The sequence below is a fragment of the Cynoglossus semilaevis genome, chromosome 11, assembly GCF_000523025.1.
Source record: "Cynoglossus semilaevis isolate Cse_v1.0 chromosome 11, Cse_v1.0, whole genome shotgun sequence".
Classification (NCBI taxonomy): domain Eukaryota; kingdom Metazoa; phylum Chordata; class Actinopteri; order Pleuronectiformes; family Cynoglossidae; genus Cynoglossus; species Cynoglossus semilaevis.
This window is the reverse complement of record NC_024317.1, coordinates 7,786,233-7,810,035: the sequence shown is the minus strand read 5'-3', so window position 1 is coordinate 7,810,035 and position 23,803 is coordinate 7,786,233. Positions and strand designations below refer to the sequence as shown.

Sequence of the window (23,803 nt, the reverse complement as noted above, 5' to 3'; positions counted from 1 at the left end):
CTTGAAGACACACTATCTGTAGCACCAATTATCTGCACACAAAAGATATCAAATTAATGCAAAGGTGCTCCCTTTGCATTTTCTCGTATCTTCTTTTTATCACAAAATGCAAAATGCACATCTATTCAGGCTGCTGTAAAAAAAAAATCAAGGCACAAGTTTCGTCCAGCAGGTCCAGTTTGCTGAAAGTGCGTTCTAAAAATGCTTATCCTTAGTCCGGGAAAGGAGGCAAAAAAAGAACAGTGTACCCTTTCTTTTTTTTTTTTTTGCTCAGCACTGAGTATTTATTTTATTTGGATGTACTTGTCTTGATGAACTGTCATGCCACACGAGGATGACTCCTCCGCTCACCCCTTCTAGTTCTGTGTCAGGATGCTGCAGTGTCCTCCAGTGTCCTTTCTTTTCTAATGTCAGTGAGACAGCTCGAAACACTACACTTTTGCTAAAAGGACACAACAGGAATTTGAATTCCGAGGCTGCTAAACCCATTTTTGTGTATTTTTAACTTTTTTTGTTGTCTATCGGTATATGTGTCTTGGATGAAAGAAATATTTTGTTTACCTTGCCCTTAAGTAGGCACATACACCGGAAAAGGTGTAAAAATATCCATGCTCCTTCCAGTAAGCTAGTTCCTTCTGTTGATTCTTTTTTTAAAGTAAGGACGAAGTGACTTTTTTAAAAAACATTTCATTTCTACTAATAGAAATTGTAATACAACTCCAAATACACAAATTGTTCAGTGTGGAGTGTATAAGATTTCTCAGCTCACTTCATCAGTTCACTGGTTTGCATCTAGAATTGTTTAATTAGAGGATAAACAGACAGGGGGCAGCATCACTGCAGTTGAATGCAACTCTAAAAACATTTATTGGCTTTAGAAAGACTGATGTAAATGACTTCTTAATGATCTCACAGTTTGTTAACTTTTTTTGGTTTGTGACCCCATTTTGACACATAACAGAAACATAAGTTTCTTGCGACCCCAGATATACTTTAGTAGCTGTCACTTGTGCAGTCTCACAATCGCAGCTGTCAATCAAGATGTGTCAGCGCGATTATTTTTACATGCTGCATTTTATTTGAACTCAATTTATAGTTGTAAATCATCATTTTAAAAAGAAAATATATATTATGAATCATTTTTTAATCAATTAGTAAACATTTCAGGTGATCCCATTTGAATTCCAGGTGAACCAAGTGGCGTTATAACCCCAAGGTTGAGAAACACTATCTTAATATGTCTGCTTTTACCTAGTAAAAGACTATACTATATACTACTTGTTACAGAAACATTACTATACTTATGTAATGCTATTTCATTACACAAATTTCAGAAGCAAAGGGGACGTGTTGAACATTAGCTTTTGAAATAATATGTGAAAATTTAAAATATGCAAAAAAAAAAAGGTAGTGGATGCAGTGGAAAATATAATGAGCCTCATGTTTCAGGGAAATAAAAAGTCAAATAATTCTACCTGAAAAATGTAGACAAAACAGTTAACGGAGTCACTGTGCCATAACCGTTTATTAAGGGTATCATTTGCTGGAGCTCTGCAAAAATACAGCATATATTCATTACCAGATTTAATATATGTGACTGTCGAATGAGTGGAGAAGAGACAGAGCATCGTAATCTGTGACATCATGCATGATAAAATGTCTCAAATAGACCATACAGAGACTAGCCATCAATCCTCGTGTGTGTGTGTTTATATTGTGTATGCACATTGCATGACGTGTTCATAAAAAAAAGAAAAATCGTGCAGCACACACTGCAATGTCGCTGCTGCTATTCCAAGCCACAGAGCAAACATTCTGCCACGTGTTTAATCACCTGCGCCACCTTCACTTGTAATCTCTCACACAGACAGACAGGCCACTCAATAAACCACTGTCCTCACTAAATTAGCACGAGCAAAATTAAATCACACCCACACCAGGCACTGGGACGTGTTGAGAGTGGCGGCAGCTGAGCTGAGCAGCATCACCGCATCTCATGCAAATATGTTACCTGAGAATAAATCTCAGGCTGATGCTGAAGAATTCCCATCTCAGGCTTCAGGAGGCTTCAGTGTTCTCAGGCTAGGGACCACCAAACTAATGCAGAGATGGAGCAGAGACCCCTCCTATATATTTTATCCATGTAGTGCATGTATTTGAATTCAGTGCTAAGCTATTCAAATGATTCACATGTTTATTTATACACATTTTTTTATCTAGTCAATAAATGATGCTATGCTAGGTGAACCTCTAGAGGTCGCAGACCATCTGTTGAAAACCAACCAGAATTAGAATTAGCAAACAGAATGTTTGTCAATGCAACATGTTTATGAGATTTTCTTTACTTTACTTAAAGCATATACTGAGAATTGAAACATTGGAAAACTCTAAATACAGTGTTTTCAAAAGTAAATATGCTCCTAACATTTCCTTTTTGTACATTGTTTACTATTTCCAAATATTATCCAAGTTTAATGGTTGTATTGTATATATTACATGTTTACATTATGTAAATAGAATTTACAATTATCTTTAAATGACATTTTATTTAGTGTAGCTGTATTTCCTCGTTCGGGTGCTAGGTGGCAATGTTGCTCTTCCACAGTTTCTATCGACTTCTTTCCAACCTAATGGACCTCTTTTCTTGTTAGATTTCACTGAGTAATTGTCCAATTTGGACCCATCACTGCACTCTTTTGTCTAATACTCTTTTATACGGAGACGGAATTGAAGGACTTATTTAAAATTATGAAGGAAAGAAAATATGTATTATTGTTAATATCAGCAGGATGAGGAGAACAAATTCAGGATCCACTGACTCTCAGTTATCACTGTGATTCAGAATGTATTTCCATTTTATACCTGAGCAGTCACATATAAGTCGACATTAAAAGATTTATTACAAATGCGAAAGCAACTATTTCCAATCATTTCCACCTATTCCCTTTTAATCAGTGCAACGTTTTGGGGGGAATTTGAAATGTGCTAACGCTAAATGGCTGTGAAGCAAAAGTCAGCTAAGACATAGATGCGATCTGACATTTGTTGGGACCTAAGGTTGTCGTTGTTTATACTGCTCTGTTTGGCTGAAAAACAAAAGGCAGCTCTGATAAACGGTCTGCAGGGAGCAGAGATGGATTATCTTCACTGAAGTGATAACTAGTCTTTTCCTGATACAAATGACAAGGTGGGGTCAATTCCCAGCACATGCATAGGGTTTGTTTGAAGCAAAGAGCCTCCTGATGAACAGAGAAAGAAATCATTACATTTCAAGAACCTTAAATAGTGCCTTTCCTAAGCTGAAACACACAAAAATCTATGTCTCACTGCTTCATTCAAAAAGTCAATCCAAGAAAAATCACAATGATTAAATAATAATAATAATAACAAACAAAAAAAAAACAGCAGATAAACTATTGTTGTTTTAAAATATACTTACTATACAGTTGGTCTAGGCCATATGTAGTCAACAAAACTGGTTAAAAATGCTAAAAGTTAGCCAACATGCCCAAACACACAAAAATATCACACTAATATCTAAACTAAAATATAGCCCAACAACAACTTGCAAACCTGACAGCACTGGTAGTAAAAGCTAAACATTGATAGATGTTAGCCTGCTAGAAAGAAAAAAAAACAAAGCCATGAAAATACAATTTAACTAATGGACAAGTTCTCTCAAGAATGAGTCCAAATGTAGCCAAGAACTTCACAAATACCCAACAAACAGCCTTGAAATAGTTTGTCGAATTTGTTCTAAAAATGTTCTAAAATACCTTTATTTATTTTCAGTTACAAAGTGGAAATTTGTTTCTCAGTGTGACGCAGTGTCCACTGTTCATGTACTTTTTTTCTTATTTTATTTAGTCTATAAAAAATACTCACTCTGTATATGTAGTGTGTAGTACAAGCTTATTTTACTGGATACACTCAGTTATGACTCTTTGTTATCTGATCTTGTGGGAGTTGAAACACTGAGTGGCTTAAGGAGATAAGACCCTAACACTGAGTGGCTTAAGGAGATAAGACATATGAAACCTCTGGGTCTTGCTGCAGTGAGATAACCCTATCTGTCTGTTTATCACCCTAACCCTCTTTAGAGAAAATCCCCATAATGGAACAAATGAGGCATGAGTTTAGTTTTGCCACCAGTCTCAACCTGAGGAGAGCAGGCCAGGCCAGAGGTATTAACATCGACATTTTCACTCTCACTCTCTGGCAGACTGTGTCTGGCTGCATTCAACGGCACCAATGGTTGGTCTGCGCCGTGTCTCGACACCTCGGGTCACTAACTTTAACTCGCTAACCGCCCTCATTAGTATTCTAGAAAGCTCTGTGGCAGACTTCCAGCTCCTGTGTGTGCGGCTTACAGAGGCCAGAGGTAGGATTCTGCTTCTTCAACCAAACTGATGTGCAGCTGGAAGGAGTCAGGAACAATGGAGGATTGTCTCCTATGAAATAGCTCTTGGTACACCTTAGAAATATACAAATATTAGTTGTAGTACTTTAAATATTAGTATTCCAAAAAGAATGTTTTACAGAGAACTAGTTAGGTAATTGGAAGTCAATAAAGTAAAATATATTCAGTAAAAGGTATTCTAACCATGAGTTAGTTTAGAAATTAACTTTAAATAATTTAGACATTTAACTAAATTATGAGCTAACGGCAAAAGTTTGCTTGAGAAGATATGATATGTATTATCAGATTATCATATAGGATATTTTAACAAGCAAATACACTATGAAAAGATATTAAAAATATAATTATATTCAGTATCACCTAATACCTTAATGATAGTGTAAGCTTAGCATTAGCTAAACGAGAATTATGTTTAATATGTAATATAGTCAGGTAGCTGAAAAGCGTACAACAGCATAAAATAACAACACTAATTAAAAATGTAATAATAATTGGTACAACAGCATAAAATAACAACACTAAAAATGTAATAATAATTATGATAATAAATAACAACAAAGATAACTTATACTCAGGCGTAACCTATTTTGAAAATGGTGCTCTTTAAATAACAAGAAACAAATAAACAAACAAACAAAGGAAGACAGAAGATTTTTTTTCTACTAAAACTGTAATGTCTTCAGAGTAGAACTTCGTGTACCATAAGCATAATAATAATGATTTTAGTAAAACTCTGACTCTGAACAATTTATTCATTTCTTAATTGGTTTTGTCAGTGCAGTTGGTGAAAAACATAAATAATGCTATACTTGCTAAGGCTATGCTAACATGTAAACAAGGCTGTGACTGGAAATAAATGAAAAGACTACAGCCTGTGGACACAACTGTAATTTATCTTTAGCATTAATCTCCCGTTTTTGTTCAACAAAACAATGTCTGCAAAAAAACTCAAAACTCACCAAAGCTTTTAATCAAACAAACGGTGTTTAGATGGAACTCCTGCTTCAGCCATGTTGCCCCTGCAGTTTAAACAGCATTGTTTTGCTTTGGACACTTACTGGTTGATTTGCCTGCAGTCATGGGATTAAAAGAGATAAGCAGCGGTGAATATTCTTCTCCCCCTCCAATGAAGGTCTCCTATTCATCACCAAGTGAGACCAGTGAATAATACATGGGCTTGTCCACTCCACGCACAGTAAAGCAAGGGCACTTGCAATAAAGAAAAAAAAGGATCACACTGGTCTGACCAGTAAGGCCTCCCTGAGGCTGATTCCGACAGGTCTATTTGGAACAGTCTTGTTTGACCTCTCTCTGTGTCTTCCCTTGGAGCCATGTGTGTAGCCACTCAATCACATAATAATACACACACCCTAGTGTCTTTGCATGTTGTCCTATGTGTCTCCACCTCTCTTTGGACAAAAACATTAGGGCCATGTTGTTTCTGTTCTGCCCCGATAATCCTGAATGGTAAAGAAGTTAAAGCTGAAGCTGTAATGAGCTCTTTCATTGCTGTTGTAAAGCTTCGCCAGCTCAAGGTTTGGATCTTGATGTAAAAGGTTACAGCAATTTGAAATTAATTATAAATTAATTATTATAAAATGACAAAGTTCAAAAAAATTTGGTATTGTTCAAACCTGATTAAATAACACATGACAGAGCTCAAGATTAAATAAATCTTCAGTACATCTGACGTCAACAAGGGTGATCAACCTGGGACCGTGGCACAGGTTTGGTTCAAAGCCTGGTTCAAAGGGACAGATGAGACGAGGATGACGATGAACCACAGGCATCGCTGTCTGTCCAGCCGACAGCTTAAAGACTTCAATCATATAAATATATTTTTAAACAGTGTACAATGAACAATTTTAAACGCTGTGACGCCTGCAGGTTAAAACGGGGTAAAAAAAGAGTTAGATACGTCAAAGCGGACACAGTCTGGAGTGGACGTAGGAGTCAAATGCATTTTCACAGTAACACAAAGGTAGACTTAGCAAAATACTGAAAAAAAACACTATAAAAAACCTGTTTTATTTGTAAACAAACAGGTGAAATGTCCAATCAATTAGAGCAATCAATTTCTCATTACTTTGATGAGAAAGACGCCAGAGAGACGTGTCTGAACATGTCATACTTCAAATCAGACCACTAACAGTAACAATTGTCTAAGAACTTTTTGACTCCAGTCCACACTTTTCTGGGCTTTGGAGCTACATTTTAAAGGACCAGGCTAAAGTGATTTACCAACATTGAAAACATTAAATATATAGGACAGAAGGGGCAGAACCCATTGCTGAATGTGCATGGCCTTCAAGCCTAAAGACAGTTTGGATGGTCATACACCTTTTACTGATAAAGGAAAGGTCATTTTTTTCAGCATCTACTTCATGCTGAAGGCTTGCCTCAGTAGGAGAGTGGTGATCACACTGAAATACCTTTGACTGTGGTTCAGCCCTCAGTGTGGAGAATGGATTCATGAATCCTAATAGGGAATGGGTACAGCAGGGGTTTTGACAGGTAACATGGACCCACTGAGGTCTTTTTGTATGAGCTGTATTGACTCACAGGATCACGACTTGGACTGTGTATTTACCAAAGTTAAACTGTGAAGGGGCGGGAGCTTTTTTCCATGATGTACACCCCACCACACACACACACACACACACACACACACACTCAACCACAGGGGATATGCAACGACATGCTCACAGAGAGCGATCCGGTGTCATATTGTGTGGAAAACCTTCTCATGGACTGCTGCAGCAGCTATAGGTGTGATGATTAAGTGCTAAGGTTGCATTTTCTCCTGTGAGCGGGCAGCCCCGGGGCCATGAGAGGCTGCATGATTGCCTCTGTGTGCTACATTACAGTGACATGATGGAGAGCACTCCCCTGGGGCCTGAAATAATGTGCCAGGAAAGTAGGAGCAAAAAAACCCTCATCTTTTGGGACTTGAGAATTCTCTGCCTGCAATCGGATTTGCTGATAGATCTCCCCATGCCACTGCCTCGGTATTGATGACGGGCTAAACGTTCGTGCATGGGTGCACGGCTGGGCTCACCAGGGAAGTCTTCTAATCCGATTCTACTATTAGAGCCTGCGACACCCCGCTGAGTATCTTGCGCCCCTCGACTGCTCCAGTTCACCCTAACACAGAGAGTTTAACGCTGCCGTGGGCACACGGGCTTGTGAAGTCAACCACAGGAGGGCAATTTAGAAGGAGAATAAGAGAGACTGGTCAAATTTGGTCAAAATGTGTGAAGTAAATGCTCCTTTTTGCTTCATTCCCTTAACTAATTAGCGGAAGGCTAAAAAAAGCCCTAATTTTATAAAACTAAATCCATCAGCCGGACAAGTGGAACAAATGAGTCAAGCTCACAGTGGGAGGCAGCACAGAGTTTTTGTTTGGTTTTCAAACTTGAAGGGCAGACAATTCACAGTCACCAAGTAGCTGCAGCAGCAAACTGTACTAAAAATGTATCTACAGCGACTGTACAGAGCTAATGTAAACTTCAGCCCCCTGATAGTTTCACTTCAAGTACTGTATATAACCTGGAAGAACGCCTGCTTTTATTTGCTGAATTACAATTATTGTTTACATGAGCATTCGTCATACATTCAGCATAAGGTAGAAATTCCACTTAGTTTTTACCATGTGTTTGTCTATTCACAGCATAAAGACTACATGGCTGCAATCTAACAGTAAATCCTACAGTTATTGCCTGGGTGGAACTGATAGTTGGTTCAGGCGTAAATTTTTTGGGGGCCATCACCAAAAATAACTTTTGATAGTTTTTGCAAAAAATGTTTTAACCAATGTGTAAACTATATGTGAGATTTTTGACGATGGAAAGTTATTTGTTTCAAAGTAAAACTTCCGTCTCTGTTTTTTTCCTCTGCCAGCGATACAAGCCAAACAAGAAGCCAAAATAACAACCTTGGTGTGCTTGGATGCTACAGCACCACGTCTGTTTTTGCTCAGAGTGAATAGCAGTGCTGACAGTTTTGTGTAATTTGTCACACTGCATACAACAGAAGCAGCAAATCAAGATTTATAATCCCACTGTTTGAATGTGACCTGCATGTTTGAGAATTTACACTTTGTTTACATCCTTTTGTCTTCTTCTCTATCTCTATAAAATAACTTGATATTTACGTTTCTTTTCACAAACACAAAGATCCAATTTTGTTAGGATGAGGAGCAGATTTGAGTCTACACATATTTTCAATACTTATCCTAAAAAGAACAAATTAGTTTACTGAGAGATCACCATTTTCCTAATCTGTGAATGAATGCTGTAAATTGAAACAAGGCCAACTTTACAGTGACAACCAGGTCATCTACTTTTACAGGTAATTGTTAGGACTCAGGACACTTAACTTGAAACTGGGACAGTCAATGACCGGCCAGTGCGGCCAACGAGAACAATGAAACAGAAGAGTAGTTGGTAATAAAATGCAGTATTACATATAAAAACCCCACAGAATAAACTTGCTTCGTATAATAATCAATTTAAAAAAGAATATAGAATATCAATTGGATATACAGACACATGTTGTTTTGTCCTTGTATTTAAAAGCGAGACCTTTTAACAACATTTTCTTTAGCATCGATGAAGTGTGGAGATCCACGTATTTAGCTCCACTGGTTGATTTCTACAAAGTGAAAATCAGAGAAGGATGAGAACGAGCTCTTCTACATCATTTACTGTGCTCTACAAGAAAGCATTCATTTGTCTCTCTCTGAGTGGCAGACCTGGGGAGTCAAGATCCAACTCCTCACTACATCTGCAGGCATTCTTCCTTAGGCCCCTGGTGGCATACTCATTACTGCCATCTTTGACAAAAACACAACATTTCAACTTCAATTACACCCCCTGCCTACTTATGCATCCCATTTGTCTCCACTCCCTCTCTCCTGCAGCTCTTATGTTGCCAAACCAGAGCGCCACTATTTAACCTCCTGCACTTTCTTTCTCTTATATTCCCAGGAGAATACAGAGACGGGGCCAAAACTGAAGAGGGGCCCTCGTGTTACAATGCATATCTCACAATCATGGGTGTATCATTAATCTTATATATGGTGTGTTTACCAAATGTTTTTATGGGAACTACTCTTTGATGGAATGGAATTTTGAAAAGATTAATCACTGACTTTGAAGTACTTTATAAAATAATGATAACTTCACATCATAAAGTGAGGATATAGAATTACACCCTGTGTCTCTGGTATTGGTTCATTCTTTATTCGAATTTGTTTTATAAACCCGACCAAACGAAGTGAACGATCTGTATCTTTATAAGCTACGTTCACACTGCAGGTCTGTTGCTGATTTTTTTTATTTCGTTCTCATTATAGTTTATATGTACAGTAACTTCCATCAGGTTGTGCTTTTTACCTTATCTAAGGCTTTATATTAAATTTGATCAAATATAAATATTTGACACTATGGGCCATGTTATTCATTTCAAAATTCATTTTGATTTACCACTAACTACATTTATCTACAATCCACAATTCCTGGAACCAAACCTAAGCATTGTTCACCGATCCTATATCCCAGACACCTCTTTTATTTTCAGTGGCTGAAGCCTTTTTTTTTAGATTTTTTAAAAAGTTGAAATGTATTATACTGCACTCAACTTGAAGATAATTCCCTTTTTTATATTGTATTGACCAGAAAACTTTTAAGAGATTGGGAAAAGCTGGAGGGTGCAGACATCAGGTTATTACGTTCAATGTATCGAAGGGGCACATCAGTGGAGGGGTAAACAGAAACCTGAGGTATTATCAAATAAGAGGAGCTCCAGGAAGCCGTTTTCTCTCATTCAGCAATAGCTGAGCCCAATTTCACAGGCTGAAATGTGGCCGAATGTGAAGAAATTGGGGAAAAAAATATGAAATCGATTGCTTAGATTGCAGTTGTACTTTAACTTGTCTCTTCTGCTGTCATTTTACAGTGTTATGCAGTGTTATAGTGCATTTCCAGCCTACGCAGCACTGATATCAGCACCACAGAAATAGTATTTTTGGTTTGCAACAACCTCAGTCTGCATGTTCCACACACCACCAAAATATACACAAAAAGGATCAGACATTGACTTCATTTTTTGTGACTTTCATTCTTAGATCTATGAATAATTACTTTATTGAATGAGGTTTTAAAATAAACTATGTCCTTGAAGAGGCCTTTGATTTTAATTTCTGCTCATCATCCCCAGCACTCAGCACAAACTTGTTTTTCTAGCTTCTGATGTGTTGGGAAACTTGTTTTAAATTGAAACCTAAAAACTTTTTCTTCCAACCCCTCACACCTCACTGTACCAATGTTCAGCCCTTGAAGCAACAACCAGGAACTTACCAGTCAGTTAGAACTGAAAAAATAAAAAGGGTTGTAGAAGAGTCAAAGGTAGTGGTTGGAGAGGACCTCAAAGAGGACGGGTTGGTGGAGGTAATATATGATGAAGTTTTATTTGGTAGATATGGTGTAAAAGAGGGGATTAGATGTAGGGGCAGATGGTTGTGAACTTTGCGAAAACAATTAAATTTGCTCTTGTTTATAGGATGAGATTAATATGTGCACACATTTGGATTATATTTTATAGTGTATATTATATACTGCGAAAAGTTAAAAGGAAGAGAGTGTCCTGAAAACTGATAGAAAGCACACTATGAGGAGTTTGTTTGTGAGTTATATGAGCGATAAAGACAGACATAGGACAGATTTATAAAGGAGAGGGAATTGGTGACATACCTGTGAAGGTATGGAAATTTCAAAAAAGGGCTCTGGAATTTATGCATGGGTTGTTAACACAATCCTGAAGACCAAGAAGATGTCTTGTGAATTAAGTGTGCAAATACCAATAATCAAGTGCAAAAATGTGGTAACCACAGACGATCAGCTATACAGTAAGGATATGAGAAAAAGATACTGCAGTGAGACGAAGGTTAGTGTTGAGAGAAGGAGGAAAAGCATAAGATAAGGGAGATTAACGGCTTTAGAAAAAAACAAAACCCAAAAAAAAACAACAACACAGAGACAGTTGATGAAACAGTAAAGGAGCCAGGTATAGGGTATAGCCAGGATAGATAGAGATGAAGGTTCAAGTTTACCTTTAGAGAGCAGCTTAACAAAGAAAAAGAAGTTAGAACTTAAGAATTTGGAATGAGGTGAAACATCTCTATGAAACCTAAGACAATTATCTTGGCATAGAATATGCACTTGAGATGTCGATTTTTAACTTAATTTATTATATCGATATTTATGTAGTCTTTCTGTCTGTTTTTTCACCATAATTGGTGTTGCATCACCTGTATTTAGTCACTCTGTCACATTAACTTTTTTGATAGAACTTCTGAACTTTGGGACTACGGTATAAGGATCTGTAAAAATTCACCCAAAATATATGGAAAAAAACAACAACAAACAAAAACAAAACAAGACATAAATATGTTGATAGTCATCAACTGACGTTAACTTGTATTCCTTCACTTTTTAATGAAAGATGATTGGCTGTGAAGTTGGACTATGATTGGCTGTTAGACGCGGCATGTCTCTGTGATTGGCTGATCGTTGTTTCCGGGGCTTCGCTGTGCTCTCACTGACGTTTGACGGTGTGTAACTCCAGCCGAGAGACCGATAGAGCGGAGAGAATGGCTGCCTGTGGAGGTTAGCAAAAAAGAAATCTTTGCTGTTTTTTGTATTAGTACCATTCATGTAATTATGTAAAGCTTATCGTACGTGTTTTTAATTGTCTTTTTACAGAAAGTTGTTCAGCTTTGTACTAGAAAGAGCGGTGACATACTGTGTTTCTGCTTAAGCTGTGTTTAGCCTCTGAACGACTCCAAAAAAGTGTTTGCATGTCGGTAGCCTTCCTTCCTCATTGAGCAGCTAGCCGCTTTAGCTCGCACTTCCAGCTGATGGTGTAAACACTTGTTTGTGACAAGAGGCAGACAAGTTAAACTTATACACGCAGTCACCAGCAGTACGTACGTGATTGCGCAGCTAACCACAAGTAGCCAGGCCATTCATTTAAGAAAGTATTTTAAAATTCAATTCGCCGTTCAAATATCTAAATATTGTGGTAGAAAAACTGGCTAACACTAGCTCGTTGCTAAAAGTTAAGCTCACATATCACTTATGGCTAACACAGCTGCAGCGAGCTTTGTATTTTCAAGTCAAATGATAATTACAATAATAACAATAATGGCAATTACCAAATTATACATGTTTCGTCTAACTTGTATATTTTTCTAATTTACTCCACTTAGGCCCCTGGAGTGGCTTTGCGCAGAGTTAGCCGGTTAGCTACCACCTGGCGAGACAGTACTTTCTCTATTCAGTCGCCGACACTCTTTGTCCTGTCATAACACGAGGTTTTTCTTGTTACAGTTCCTTGCTGCTCTAGAGATCCTGTTTAGATGTAGGTGTGGTAAAGCATTAAATTTGATTCTCGTGTAATCTGTGATGACACATGTGATGGGATGATCTTTAAATCGTGTAACACGAAAGCACGGGATTTAAAGGCCAGTTTCTTAGCAAGTCAGTGACAACAGACACGAAAAACTGTATCTTAGTCAGAATAAATAACTAAACATGGCTTCTTGTGAAAAATAGCCACAGTTGTTCCACATGTATTTGAATAAACAAATGTTTTTGAGCAGTTTTAAATTACAAATTGGTGTTTTGTAAAGAACATAGCTTCTATTCTTTCTTTGCTGTTGAAAGTAATTTACATTGGACCCCACCCTGTTGAAAGTAATTTACATTGGACCCCCCCAACAAACAAAAAAACAAACATCACAGACATGTTTGAGCCACAAATTAATCAGTGACATCAGTCATGCCTGTGGTGACAGAAAGGCTTGCCTGCTGAAAATATTGATCAGCTACTGATCTACTGTGCAACTGTATACCTTCTCTTAAGTTTGGAAACTCTTAAAAATGGTGTCCTATTTTATAAAAAAAGTATACAAATAATATAAAAATATATTTGAAAAATTAGCACCTATGGTTTAGCCTTCTATCATTTTGAAATGTGTCAAAAGTTTAATTTTTGATCTTGTCATTTTAAAAAGATTTCATGGCTACAAGTAAGCAAAAAGGAACTTTGGTCAAATCTGCAATCTGGGTTTAGACTGGAGACCATGAATAAGCGATAGAAAAATCAATGACCCCAAGTGTAACCATAGAAAAATAATATAACTGATTATACATTTTAGGTAAATTTATCACTATTCATCTTGTGCAGTTTTGGTCATTTTCGATTGCTTTACCCAGCAATTAATATAATGTTGTTTATTTCCTCCATACCCCTATAAAAATTGAAATTCATTGCTGGTTCAAATACCTTTGGTAAATTATCTAACTGCTTCACCATCTATTCAATTTCTACCAGAAGCAACATAATTAATTTATCAAATTGTTTCACCATTCACTTTCATAACATATTTAGATAAACAGCTCCTTATTTTCAATTATTGGGCTATTCCTCAGCTCCATTATATGCAACACATTGTGAAAAACATTTTTTATTTAATTTCATCCGTAAAAACACATTTAGGAACGGTAAAGTTTAAGAAGTTTATTAACGGCCCAGTTGATGCAACTGCAGATCCCCTTTTGAGTTCTGTTTTCTCACTGAAAAAATACTATGGTTAGTAATTCTATGATAATCACTGTTTTAATGTCCTTTACCACTAAATACTAAAACAAAACTTAAATGTAACAAGTCACTGACTATTTTAGCAGTTATATTCTCTTGCTTTTTTTCATTCTTACTCTCATTTTGTCTCTTCAGAGGTAGTGAAACTGTCACAAGTACAAAATGGAACACCTCCAGCAACCAACTACAATGGTGTAGATGCTGTCCATGCCTGTAACATCCTTCAACAGCTCAAGGCCTTATACGATGAAGCACAGCTCACAGACATTGTTGTAGAAGTGGACCATGGCCAGACATTCTCATGTCATCGAAATGTCCTTGCAGCAATCAGTCCATATTTTAGGTAAGTAAACAGAACTGTGACTGGCAGTAAAAGGCATGTATAATTAATAAGTGCATGTTTAAAAAAAGATCTGATGATTTTCTTTGAAAAGCCTACTAACAAAATTCTGGCTAATTTTAACTTATTGCTTAGTTTTCATACCAACTATCAGACATACGTATCAGCTTGTCTTCATCAGTATACATTTTTGTTGAACTACTATTACCTCTATCACTAAGGTAAATATAAGATGTATATGATTATGTAAAACAGATCTCAACTTGTGAATTAAAAAAACTTGATATAAAAATACATAAGTGACACAGATCTATCCAAACCAAGGTGGCCGATCACTAAAATTTTAAGAGAATATTTTATTAGCAAGAGGACTTTGGTAATGAATTAATTACTTTCCCTCCGTCTTTTCCCCTTACTGATAAAATGTTAGGCTGTTCCAGTACGTTTTTGTTGCAGGTGTGAAAAAAAACTCTAGCACATTCAAAACCAATGTTTCTTTATGTACTCAACAGGTCCATGTTCACCAGTGGCCTTACAGAGAGCAGCCAACGGGAGGTCAAAATTGTTGGGGTGGAATCTGAATCCATGCACCTTGTCCTGGACTATGCATATACCTCACGGGTCACTCTCTCAGAATCAAATGTCCAGGCCCTGTTTACTGCAGCCAGCATTTTCCAGATCCCCGCACTACAGGACCAGTGTGCCCAGTTCATGATCAGCCGACTTGATCCACAGAACTGTATCGGGGTTTACATGTTTGCTGATGCATATGGACACCAGGAGCTGAGGGAGCGCTCACAAGACTACATCCGCAAAAAGGTTAGTTCACAAGAACTTAGGTCTCCTGACAAGGCTTATTCCTACTTTTTTGTTTAACTAAAATGCTTTACTATACATCTTATAACAGTACAGTGAGCTGCTAAAACCATAAATGTCGTATGATTTTGTGGCAGTTCATATGTGTGTCCCGGGAGCAAGAGTTTCTTCAGATGACCAAGGAGCAGCTGGTCAGCATTTTGAACAACGATGACCTGAACGTCGAAAAAGAAGAACACGTCTATGAAAGCATCGTCCGCTGGCTTGAGCACGACCTGCATGGTCGCGAAACCCACTTAGCTGAGGTGTTCTCCCAGTGCATTCGCCTGCCCTTGTTGGACGAAGCATTCCTTAGTGGAATACCTGCCCCGTTTGCTTGTGCCCTGTCTCTGTCTGAAGACCCAGTGGAGGCCAAAGCCCGCCTTACTGGCAATAATGGCTGCCCGCAGCGTTTGGGCATGACGGCTTCTGAGATGGTGATTTGCTTTGATGCTGCTCACAAGCACTCAGGGAAGAAGCAGACAGTGCCTTGCCTTGACACAGCAACAGGAAGGGTGTTCAAACTCAGCAAACCTCCCAATGACCTCAGAGAGGTCGGCATATTGGTGACATCTGAGAATGACATTTATATAGCAGGAGGTTACAGGCCAAGCAACAGCGAGGTGTCTATAGACCATAGAGCAGAGAGTGACTTCTGGCAGTATGAACACTCAGGCAACCGTTGGCTTCCACGTGCACCTCTGCTCAGAGCAAGGATAGGCTGTAGGCTAGTGCACTGCTGTGGGAGACTTTTCGCACTGGGGGGTCGGGTTTACGAAGGTGATGGCCGCAATGCATTGAAGTCAGTAGAGTACTACGACGCAAGGGACAACTGTTGGACAGCAGTTAGTCCAATGCCAGTTGCAATGGAGTTTCACAGTGCTATAGAGTACAAAGACAGGATCTTTGTCCTCCAAGGTAAGCTGTCTTTTTAAGATGTAAAAATAAATAATAAAATGTATCAGTTGTTGTCTGTAACACAACCCAGAAAGTTGTGACAAAACAAAACTCTAAGCAAAAAAATAATAATCATAATTTAGATATGCAAACCCTGGAATTACTTTGGGCTTGTGGCATTTATCACATAACTACTGAGATGGAAACGCACACGGTCCAGAGAGTACTTGAAAAACTATTATTGCCTAACAGACTTTTGTTACTTTTTCAATGGTGATACATTTAGCTCAACTAAAGGATTTGTTGATAAACAGTTTTATGTTGGAAGCCTTGCAAATATTTGTAAAAAAAGCCCAAGCTTGAGGCCAAAGAAAATGTGTTTTGTGCTTAGATAAGTATGTGTTTTTGTTTTACCATGTCAAATGTAAGGTGCCACCAAAAAAATAAAAATAAAATCATCCAAATTGTTTGTATGGAAAAGTAACAAGTACTTTTGGTGTAGGACAGAATAAGGGAAACTCTTAACTCAAGACTTTTTCACACCTTACAATGGCATAGCCTTGTAGTAATGTTTAGGACCAGGTTTGGTATTATTATAGATTTTGAAAATTAATTGGACTCTATCTAGAAGATGTATAGGTTGTACCATGTATGTTTGAATTTTGACCATACTAGTAAAATGAATGTGTTTTTTTCTTTTAACACAGGTGAATACTTCTTTTGCTATGATCCACGTAAGGACTACTGGAGTCACCTACCCTCTATGGGTGTCCCTCGGAGTCAAGGGCTGGCTGCCCTGTACAAGAACTTCATCTATTACATTGCTGGCATTTGCAGAAATCATCAGCGGACCTTCACCGTGGAGGTCTATGATATCGAGAAGGGTATGTGGTGCCGTAAGAGGGATCTGCCTTTTGACCATGCCACAAGCCCATACATCAAGGCAATGCTTCTACAGGGCAAGCTTCACCTGTTTGTACGAGCCACACAGGTCATGGTGGAGAAGAACGTGTTTCGCACCAGCCGTAAAAACTCCCTTTATGGGTATGATGACAAGGCTGACTTATGGACCAAAATCTATGAGACACCAGACCGCCTCTGGGATTTGGGTCGCCATTTTGAATGTGTGGTGGCCAAACTGTATCCACAATGTCTACAGAAAGTGCTTTGAAGTAGCTCTTTTACTTACCCAGTCTCAGAGGCAGCTGGAAGAGTGTTGGTCCTGCCTGCCTTTTGCCTCATGTTCCCTTTGGTTTTTACCATCAGGATCTTTTTCTTTGGTTAAGTCTTAAGTTGTTTAGAACTTTGATATAACATGATCAAATTGGGGTGCTTTTAAAGATAACAGTATTCTTTTTCCAGACAGCTCAAACAACCCACACAGATGCTTGTTTAACAAAAACATACAATGAAACACAAGTGCAATTACTCCTCTTTTTTCCTTCTTTTTGAGCCAATTTAACCATTTAGTTTTAGATGCATATAGGCAAGGATTTCTATAAATGATAGGCATGCAAAGGAGGGTATAGGAATAAAACAGTGCCCTCTAGAGATGTGGATGCTATGTGTCAGCAGAATTTGAAAATCTATATATAAGTAACTATAAACTATATATTCATACGGGTAAGATATGTACCATAGCTTAATTGAAGTTTGACTCTGAGGGTTTGGTCTCTTTAGCTAGTTTTATAGGTGAGAAATTTGAAGTGCTCTTGTGATTTTTCATTACCAGTAGTGTTTGTTTTTGGGCTTGATGATTTGCCATTGCCCCATTTCCTACACAAATGTCAGTGTGTCAATCAATACACTATATTAGAGTTCAGAGTTAAATTTGTGATGACACTAAAAGGATAACAAAGTTTAGACCATCCTTAACATCTTTACCTCAGAAACTTCATAGATGTTTGATTAGGAAAGGAAAAGGGACATTACAGGTCGTAATGTTAATTAAGTGGGTGAGTGAAAATACTTATTTCAGCACTGAGCTCTCTGAAGTTGATATTCAACACCAGATTTTATGTTTAGGAACAAGAATTACACAAGCTTTTCTTGCAAATGCCTAAAAAGCATTAAAGGTTTTGTTTAATGTTGACCTGGACAGATTTTCATTGTAGCAATAACTCATGGAACTGGGCAGTTTTAAGCTTTTACCTTAGTAAAGGTGCATTTTCTTTTTTTTACCTATCCCTCTGCTGCATATAAGAGCGGATGTAGTCTTCTGGTTTGACTTCAAAATTAAAAATGAGAGCACCTGGTAATGGACTAGCCTTCATTTCAAGGGGAATAGAAGCACTCCTAATATTTTTATGCTATAGAAACAGCATAAACATTGATTGGCTGTTCTTTTGGTGAGCGTTCCATTGGGAAGCAAACACAAGACTCTATGTCCAAATGACAGGTTGCAGGCAGTGTCTGTGGACAGCCCTAGAGACTGAACCTCATTTTTCAATCATCTACATCTATTTGTATATGCAGTCTATGGTGTGTTCAGGTGAAAATCACAAAGAGTCCAATATTTGTTTGGCTGTGGGATTACTTACATTATGTTCAAATACGTTTTTGAAAAGACATTTCTTGTCCTCTTGGTTTTAGAAACTGCCAACACTTTTGTGTCAGTGTCTCCATGGAAACATAAATCCGTGTATTTTCAGTGACTAAACCAACAAATTGAATGTGACACATGGAAAAATTCATGGAATTCAAAAACAACATAATGTCGCTGTCTTCTTTTACTTGTGGGCCTAGAGTGAAAGTCTAAGCCACAAATGCAGCACCCCTTCCTGGAACACTTGGTAACTGCTTCAGAAAGTCAGAGGTGTGCTTGAATGGGTTTTTGTTGACCTGTATATTTTAACTTCACATGTTTGAAATATACATAATTTCAGGCCAAATCCAATATACCTGTGGTTCACAAAGACGTTTTAGAAGGAGAAAAATTCTCCTGATCAAGAGCATCTGAAATGTCTTGCTCGTTGCCCCACCCATCTCCAGCTTCAGTAACCATTCACTGCAGATTTTATGAACATTAACCAATGGGCTTAGCCCATATTGGTGTACGCCTTTGTCTGTCGTGACCATGGATTTGTCTGGACCTGCCATCACACGTTGACAACACAAACTGTTGGTGCTGCTTTTTGTTTTACTTTTTCATTTTTGACAATCTTGGACAGACTTGGGAATGCCACAACTGAGTGGTGTCCTCTGTCGAAGTGTGACATTTCTCTGTTCCTCATGCAGGTTCCTGTGTCATCTTTGCACTACGCATGTATCATTAGTTTTATATCTGCAGAATACCCCCTTAGATTATTATTAAGAATAAAGAATGGGTCTTAGTAACCAGCACAGCAATCATTAAAGAACTTTACGTGGAAATGGAAACTAGAAGAGTTGTCAGAAAGGACTTGATGTTAAAGCTTCTCCAAGAGAAGATCCACTGTTTGATTGAGTGAACTCTGAATAAATAATGACCTCATCAAGGGTTAGAGGTTCATCCACATGTTGACAGATCGCCATTTGAGAACTCTCAGGATTTCTACTGATAACACAGTACTGTATTTAAATGTTCTTTTGTTACGTGTAATATACTGTACTATAGGTTTTGCTGTACTTGCACAGTTTTTTTAAACTTCAGTTGTTTTATAACTTGAAAAAAATAGATGTGATTTTCGTTTGTCTTCAGTGGCTGTTATATGTTTTTATTTACATAATGACATATTTAGATGAATTAGTGCGATTTTTGCTTTGCCGAGAAAAAAATCCTCTCGAGTGATACATTTTGAATTTCTTTGTTTTTCCTTCTCGTTTTCTGTAGTACAGTAGTTTTGTTCTAGTCTTTCTAACATCTCACCAAAACTAAGCATTACAAATCAACAGATAAAACAGCTATTATTCTTGGGTCATGTTTCAAACACCAGTCACATAAAACAACAAGCTATAAAAGTTCTATCTGAGTGGCCTCAAGGCTGTCTCGGCTTTTATTCTGGTCAATTGTGCATCGTTTAAAGGTGCTATTTCATTATGTTCCTCGTGCATTTCTTGTCTCAGTTTAACATTGCTACATTTTGTTTTTCCTTTTTGTGTGTTTTTTTTTTTTTAGGTTTGGGTTGTGGTTGAGCTCAACTGTGAAATTCACATTGCACATAATTTGAAAATAAAACTATTAAATATATGTTATGTTATATGTCCTTTATATTTTATTTTACTATTTAATTTTAACAATAGGACTAAGGGTGAGAATTTCTCTCCCCAAAAAGGTATTTCATCAGAACAAATACTACATTTAGTAATAAATTGACCAATGAGGCCTTGTTAATCCCCCTATCGCATAAAAACATGGATAGAATACTGAAATTTCAATTATTTAAAGAAAAAATAAAATAAAATTACAGCCGACACAAATTGAATTCAATCGAACAAAGAATATTTGTACTGTTTTTAATTACATTACACAATTTATGTGAAAACCTAAAACAGTTCTAGCGAACTAATAATGTGTCTTAGAGGGGGCGCAATCTAGGGAAAACAAGTAACAACAAATCACACATGTATTTATTCATTTATTTATTCATTTATTTACAGACTAGTAAAGAGGAAACTGACGGAAACTGACACAGCCCCCTCGGACTTCCACGTGTCACGTGAGTATAGAAAACAGCTGCAACTTTGTGGATACGTTACATTTTTTTGTATTCTCTTGGTAAAGGCACTCGGACAAGGTAAGCTGCTGTATCGAGCTTACTCAAAATTACAATCGTAAATTAGATAACTCGTTTGTGATTGAAAGCGAAGACCCTTTCTACTCAATGTGATTGATTTGTGCGGAAATGTTTCCACGTGGTTCCAGTTCGTTTCATTTGAAACACATTTTCCCCGTCAAAGCTACCGACACGAACAGAAGCATTTTAAGACATGCAAGCATTTATTTGATCAACTTTTGTAACAAGTTTTGTAATCGCAACGCATTGAAGTCAGTAGATTACTACGACGCCAGGGACAATTGTTGGACAGCAGTTGTTTCACTATACAGCTAAACAACTGAAACTACTACTTTGCCACTGAATCTTGACAAATAAATGAACTTATACTACTTATTCCCGGTTTAAGCCCAACCTTTAAGCAGCGGTTTCAACCAGCGACCAGGGGCAAGTATCGTGCCATGGCTCATTTATTAGCGAACTGCACAGGATGAAAAACGCGCTCGGGTAACTTTTTTTCCTGCATCAACTACTCCTAGTCTGTGGCTGTAATTGAAAAGCCAGGATACATTTTTGTAGCGCCCCAAATGCTCTTGTTATTATAAGTTTGATGAAATGTCAGATATCTACATGGCCATTAACTAAGCCACCGGTAACCACTCAATCTGATTTTACATTTAACAGAAGCATGGCACCTACAGCTGCAGCAAAATTGGGCTACAAACCCCCTGATGGAGGCTGGGGCTGGATGGTGGTGCTGGGAGCTCATATTTCCATTGGATTTGCTTATTCTACGCCAAAGGTTCTGTCCATTTTCTTTAAAGCTATTCAAGAGGACTTGAAGGCCAGCTCCAGTAAGATAGCCTGGATTTCCTCCATCATGCTGGCAGCTATGTACGCAGGAGGTGAGTTGCCATGCAGAATTAAAACAAATGTTAATTCTAGTGTAATGTAATGTGATTAAACCTTGCCTTGACTACAAACATCAAATGTGATTGTGATGTGAACTCACTAATATGAGAAAATAGACTTCACATGACCTTGTGACAACTAAAATTACTTAAATGAGTTGTGTTGGTAGCATGTACTACTCGCCTGACTTAGATTTAACTGCCCTTTGTAATTGCTCTTTTATACGTCAGTCCTGTTGTTCCTTTGAAAAGATTAAATTTTGAAAAAACATTTTTCAAAATGTCATCTTTAATGTTCTGACCAGCATTTTAGTTTTTGACCAAAGATGACACGAAATGTTGGCATTTTGACAAAAAGTTTTATAGAAATATTTTTAAAAAAAGTTCTCTAAATGCCCTATTTTTATGAGAAACATGGAGAAAACATAACTTTTTATTCATTTTACAAAGATCTTTGTCAAAATTTTAGTTTTTGACCAACAATGATACAAAGTTCACATTTTAACAGAATATTTTATAAATTAAATTTTTAATTTTTTTTCTAAATGCCCTAATTTGATGAGAAACATGGAAGAAAAGATAGATTTTTGAAAAATAATTTTACACATTTTCATCAAAATGTTTGTTTTTGATCAAAAATAACACAAAGTTCACATTTTGACCAACAGTTTTATAAAAGTAAATTTCTAAAAATGTTCTCTAAATGCCTTAATTTTATGAGAAACATGGATGAAAAGATACAATTAAAAAAAAAAAAATTTACAATACTTTTCGTCAAACTTTTTCAGTTTTTGACCAAAAATGACATGAAAAGTTCACATTTTTACAGATAATTTTATTAAAATAAATTTCTAAAAATGTTCTCTAAATGCCCTAATTTGATGAAAAACATGCAGGGAAAAACACAATTTTTAAAAATAATTTTACAAAGATTTGTCAAAATGCATTTAGTTTTTGACCAAAAATGACACAAAGTTCACATTTTGACAGAAATTGTATTCAAATATTCTTAAAAATGTTCCCTAAATGCCCTAATTTGATGAGAAACACGGAGGAAAAAGTACAACTTTGAAAAATATACTTTTTTAAATCCAAAAAAATAGAAATTTCCCGAAATGCCTAAAAATGCAAGATTGTGCCCTATACATGCTGCGAAGTGAATATTTTGTGTTTAGAACTCCAAAAATATCTAATATGAATATTTCAAAAATCATCAAAAACATGCCTTACGCCTTACCATCTTGAAAAGATCCAAAATTATTTTACAAAATTACAAAAAAAATCATCAAAATCTTTTAGTTTTTGACCAAAAATGATACGAAATGTTGTCATTTTGACAAAGTTTTATAGAATTGTTTTTTTTTAAAGTTCTCTTAATGCCCTATTTTTATGAGAAACATGGAGAAACACATACAACTTTGACAAATAATTTTACAAAGATTTGTCAAAATGTATTTAGTTTTTGACCAACAATGACAAAAAAGTTCACGTTTTGACAGGATATTTTATAAAAATTTAATTTTTAAAAATATTTTCTAAATGCCCTAATTTGATGAGAAACATGGAGGAAAAGATAGATTTTTTAAAAAAAAATAATTTTACACAAATTTTCATTACAATCTTTTAGTTTTTGACCACAAATGACACAAAGTTCACATTTTGAGAGAATATTTTTTAAAAATAAATATCTAAAAATGTTTTCTAAATGCCTTAATTTGATGATAAACATGGAGGAAAAGATACAACTTTGAAAAATAATTTTACAAAGATTTGTAAAAATGCATTTAGTTTTTGACCAAAAATGACACAAAGTTCACATATTTACAGAATATTTTATCAAATTAAATTTTTAAAAATGTTTTCTAAATGCCCTATTTTGATGAGAAACATGGAGGAAAAGAGATTTTTGAAAAATAATTGTACAATATTTTTCATCAAATTTTTTTTTTTTTAGTTTTTGATCAAAAACAACACTAAGTTCACATTTTGAACTCTCTCTTGGTGATTTTTGAAATATTCATAT

At 36.6% G+C, this 23,803-nt stretch overlaps 2 protein-coding genes across 4 annotated transcripts in view; both read left to right on the top strand.

Moving 5' to 3' along the window:
• The window catches only part of kbtbd8 (kelch repeat and BTB (POZ) domain containing 8), a 61,853-nt gene extending 41,510 nt beyond the window's left edge, over positions 1-20,343 (top strand). The window contains exons 1-5 of one of the 2 annotated variants that reach the window (XM_008320348.3): positions 11,923-12,087; positions 14,219-14,426; positions 14,936-15,242; positions 15,377-16,196; positions 16,883-20,343. In XM_008320348.3, the coding sequence (XP_008318570.1) occupies positions 12,072-12,087; positions 14,219-14,426; positions 14,936-15,242; positions 15,377-16,196; positions 16,883-17,346 (1,815 nt within the window). In that variant the 5' untranslated portion in view covers positions 11,923-12,071 and the 3' untranslated portion in view covers positions 17,347-20,343. Of the gene's footprint in view, positions 1-11,922; positions 12,088-14,218; positions 14,427-14,935; positions 15,243-15,376; positions 16,197-16,882 lie in introns of those variants that run through there. The other variant, XM_025059860.1, reaches the window with a different exon arrangement.
• Positions 20,344-20,483: 140 nt separating this feature from the next.
• Positions 20,484-23,803, top strand: part of LOC103386190 (monocarboxylate transporter 2-like) — a 12,812-nt gene continuing 9,492 nt past the window's right edge. Inside the window, exons 1-2 of one of the 2 annotated variants that reach the window (XM_025059861.1) lie at positions 20,484-20,812; positions 21,554-21,774. In XM_025059861.1, coding sequence (XP_024915629.1) covers positions 21,558-21,774 — 217 coding nt within the window. In that variant the 5' untranslated portion in view covers positions 20,484-20,812; positions 21,554-21,557. Of the gene's footprint in view, positions 20,891-21,553; positions 21,775-23,803 lie in introns of both variants that reach the window. The other variant, XM_008320346.3, reaches the window with a different exon arrangement.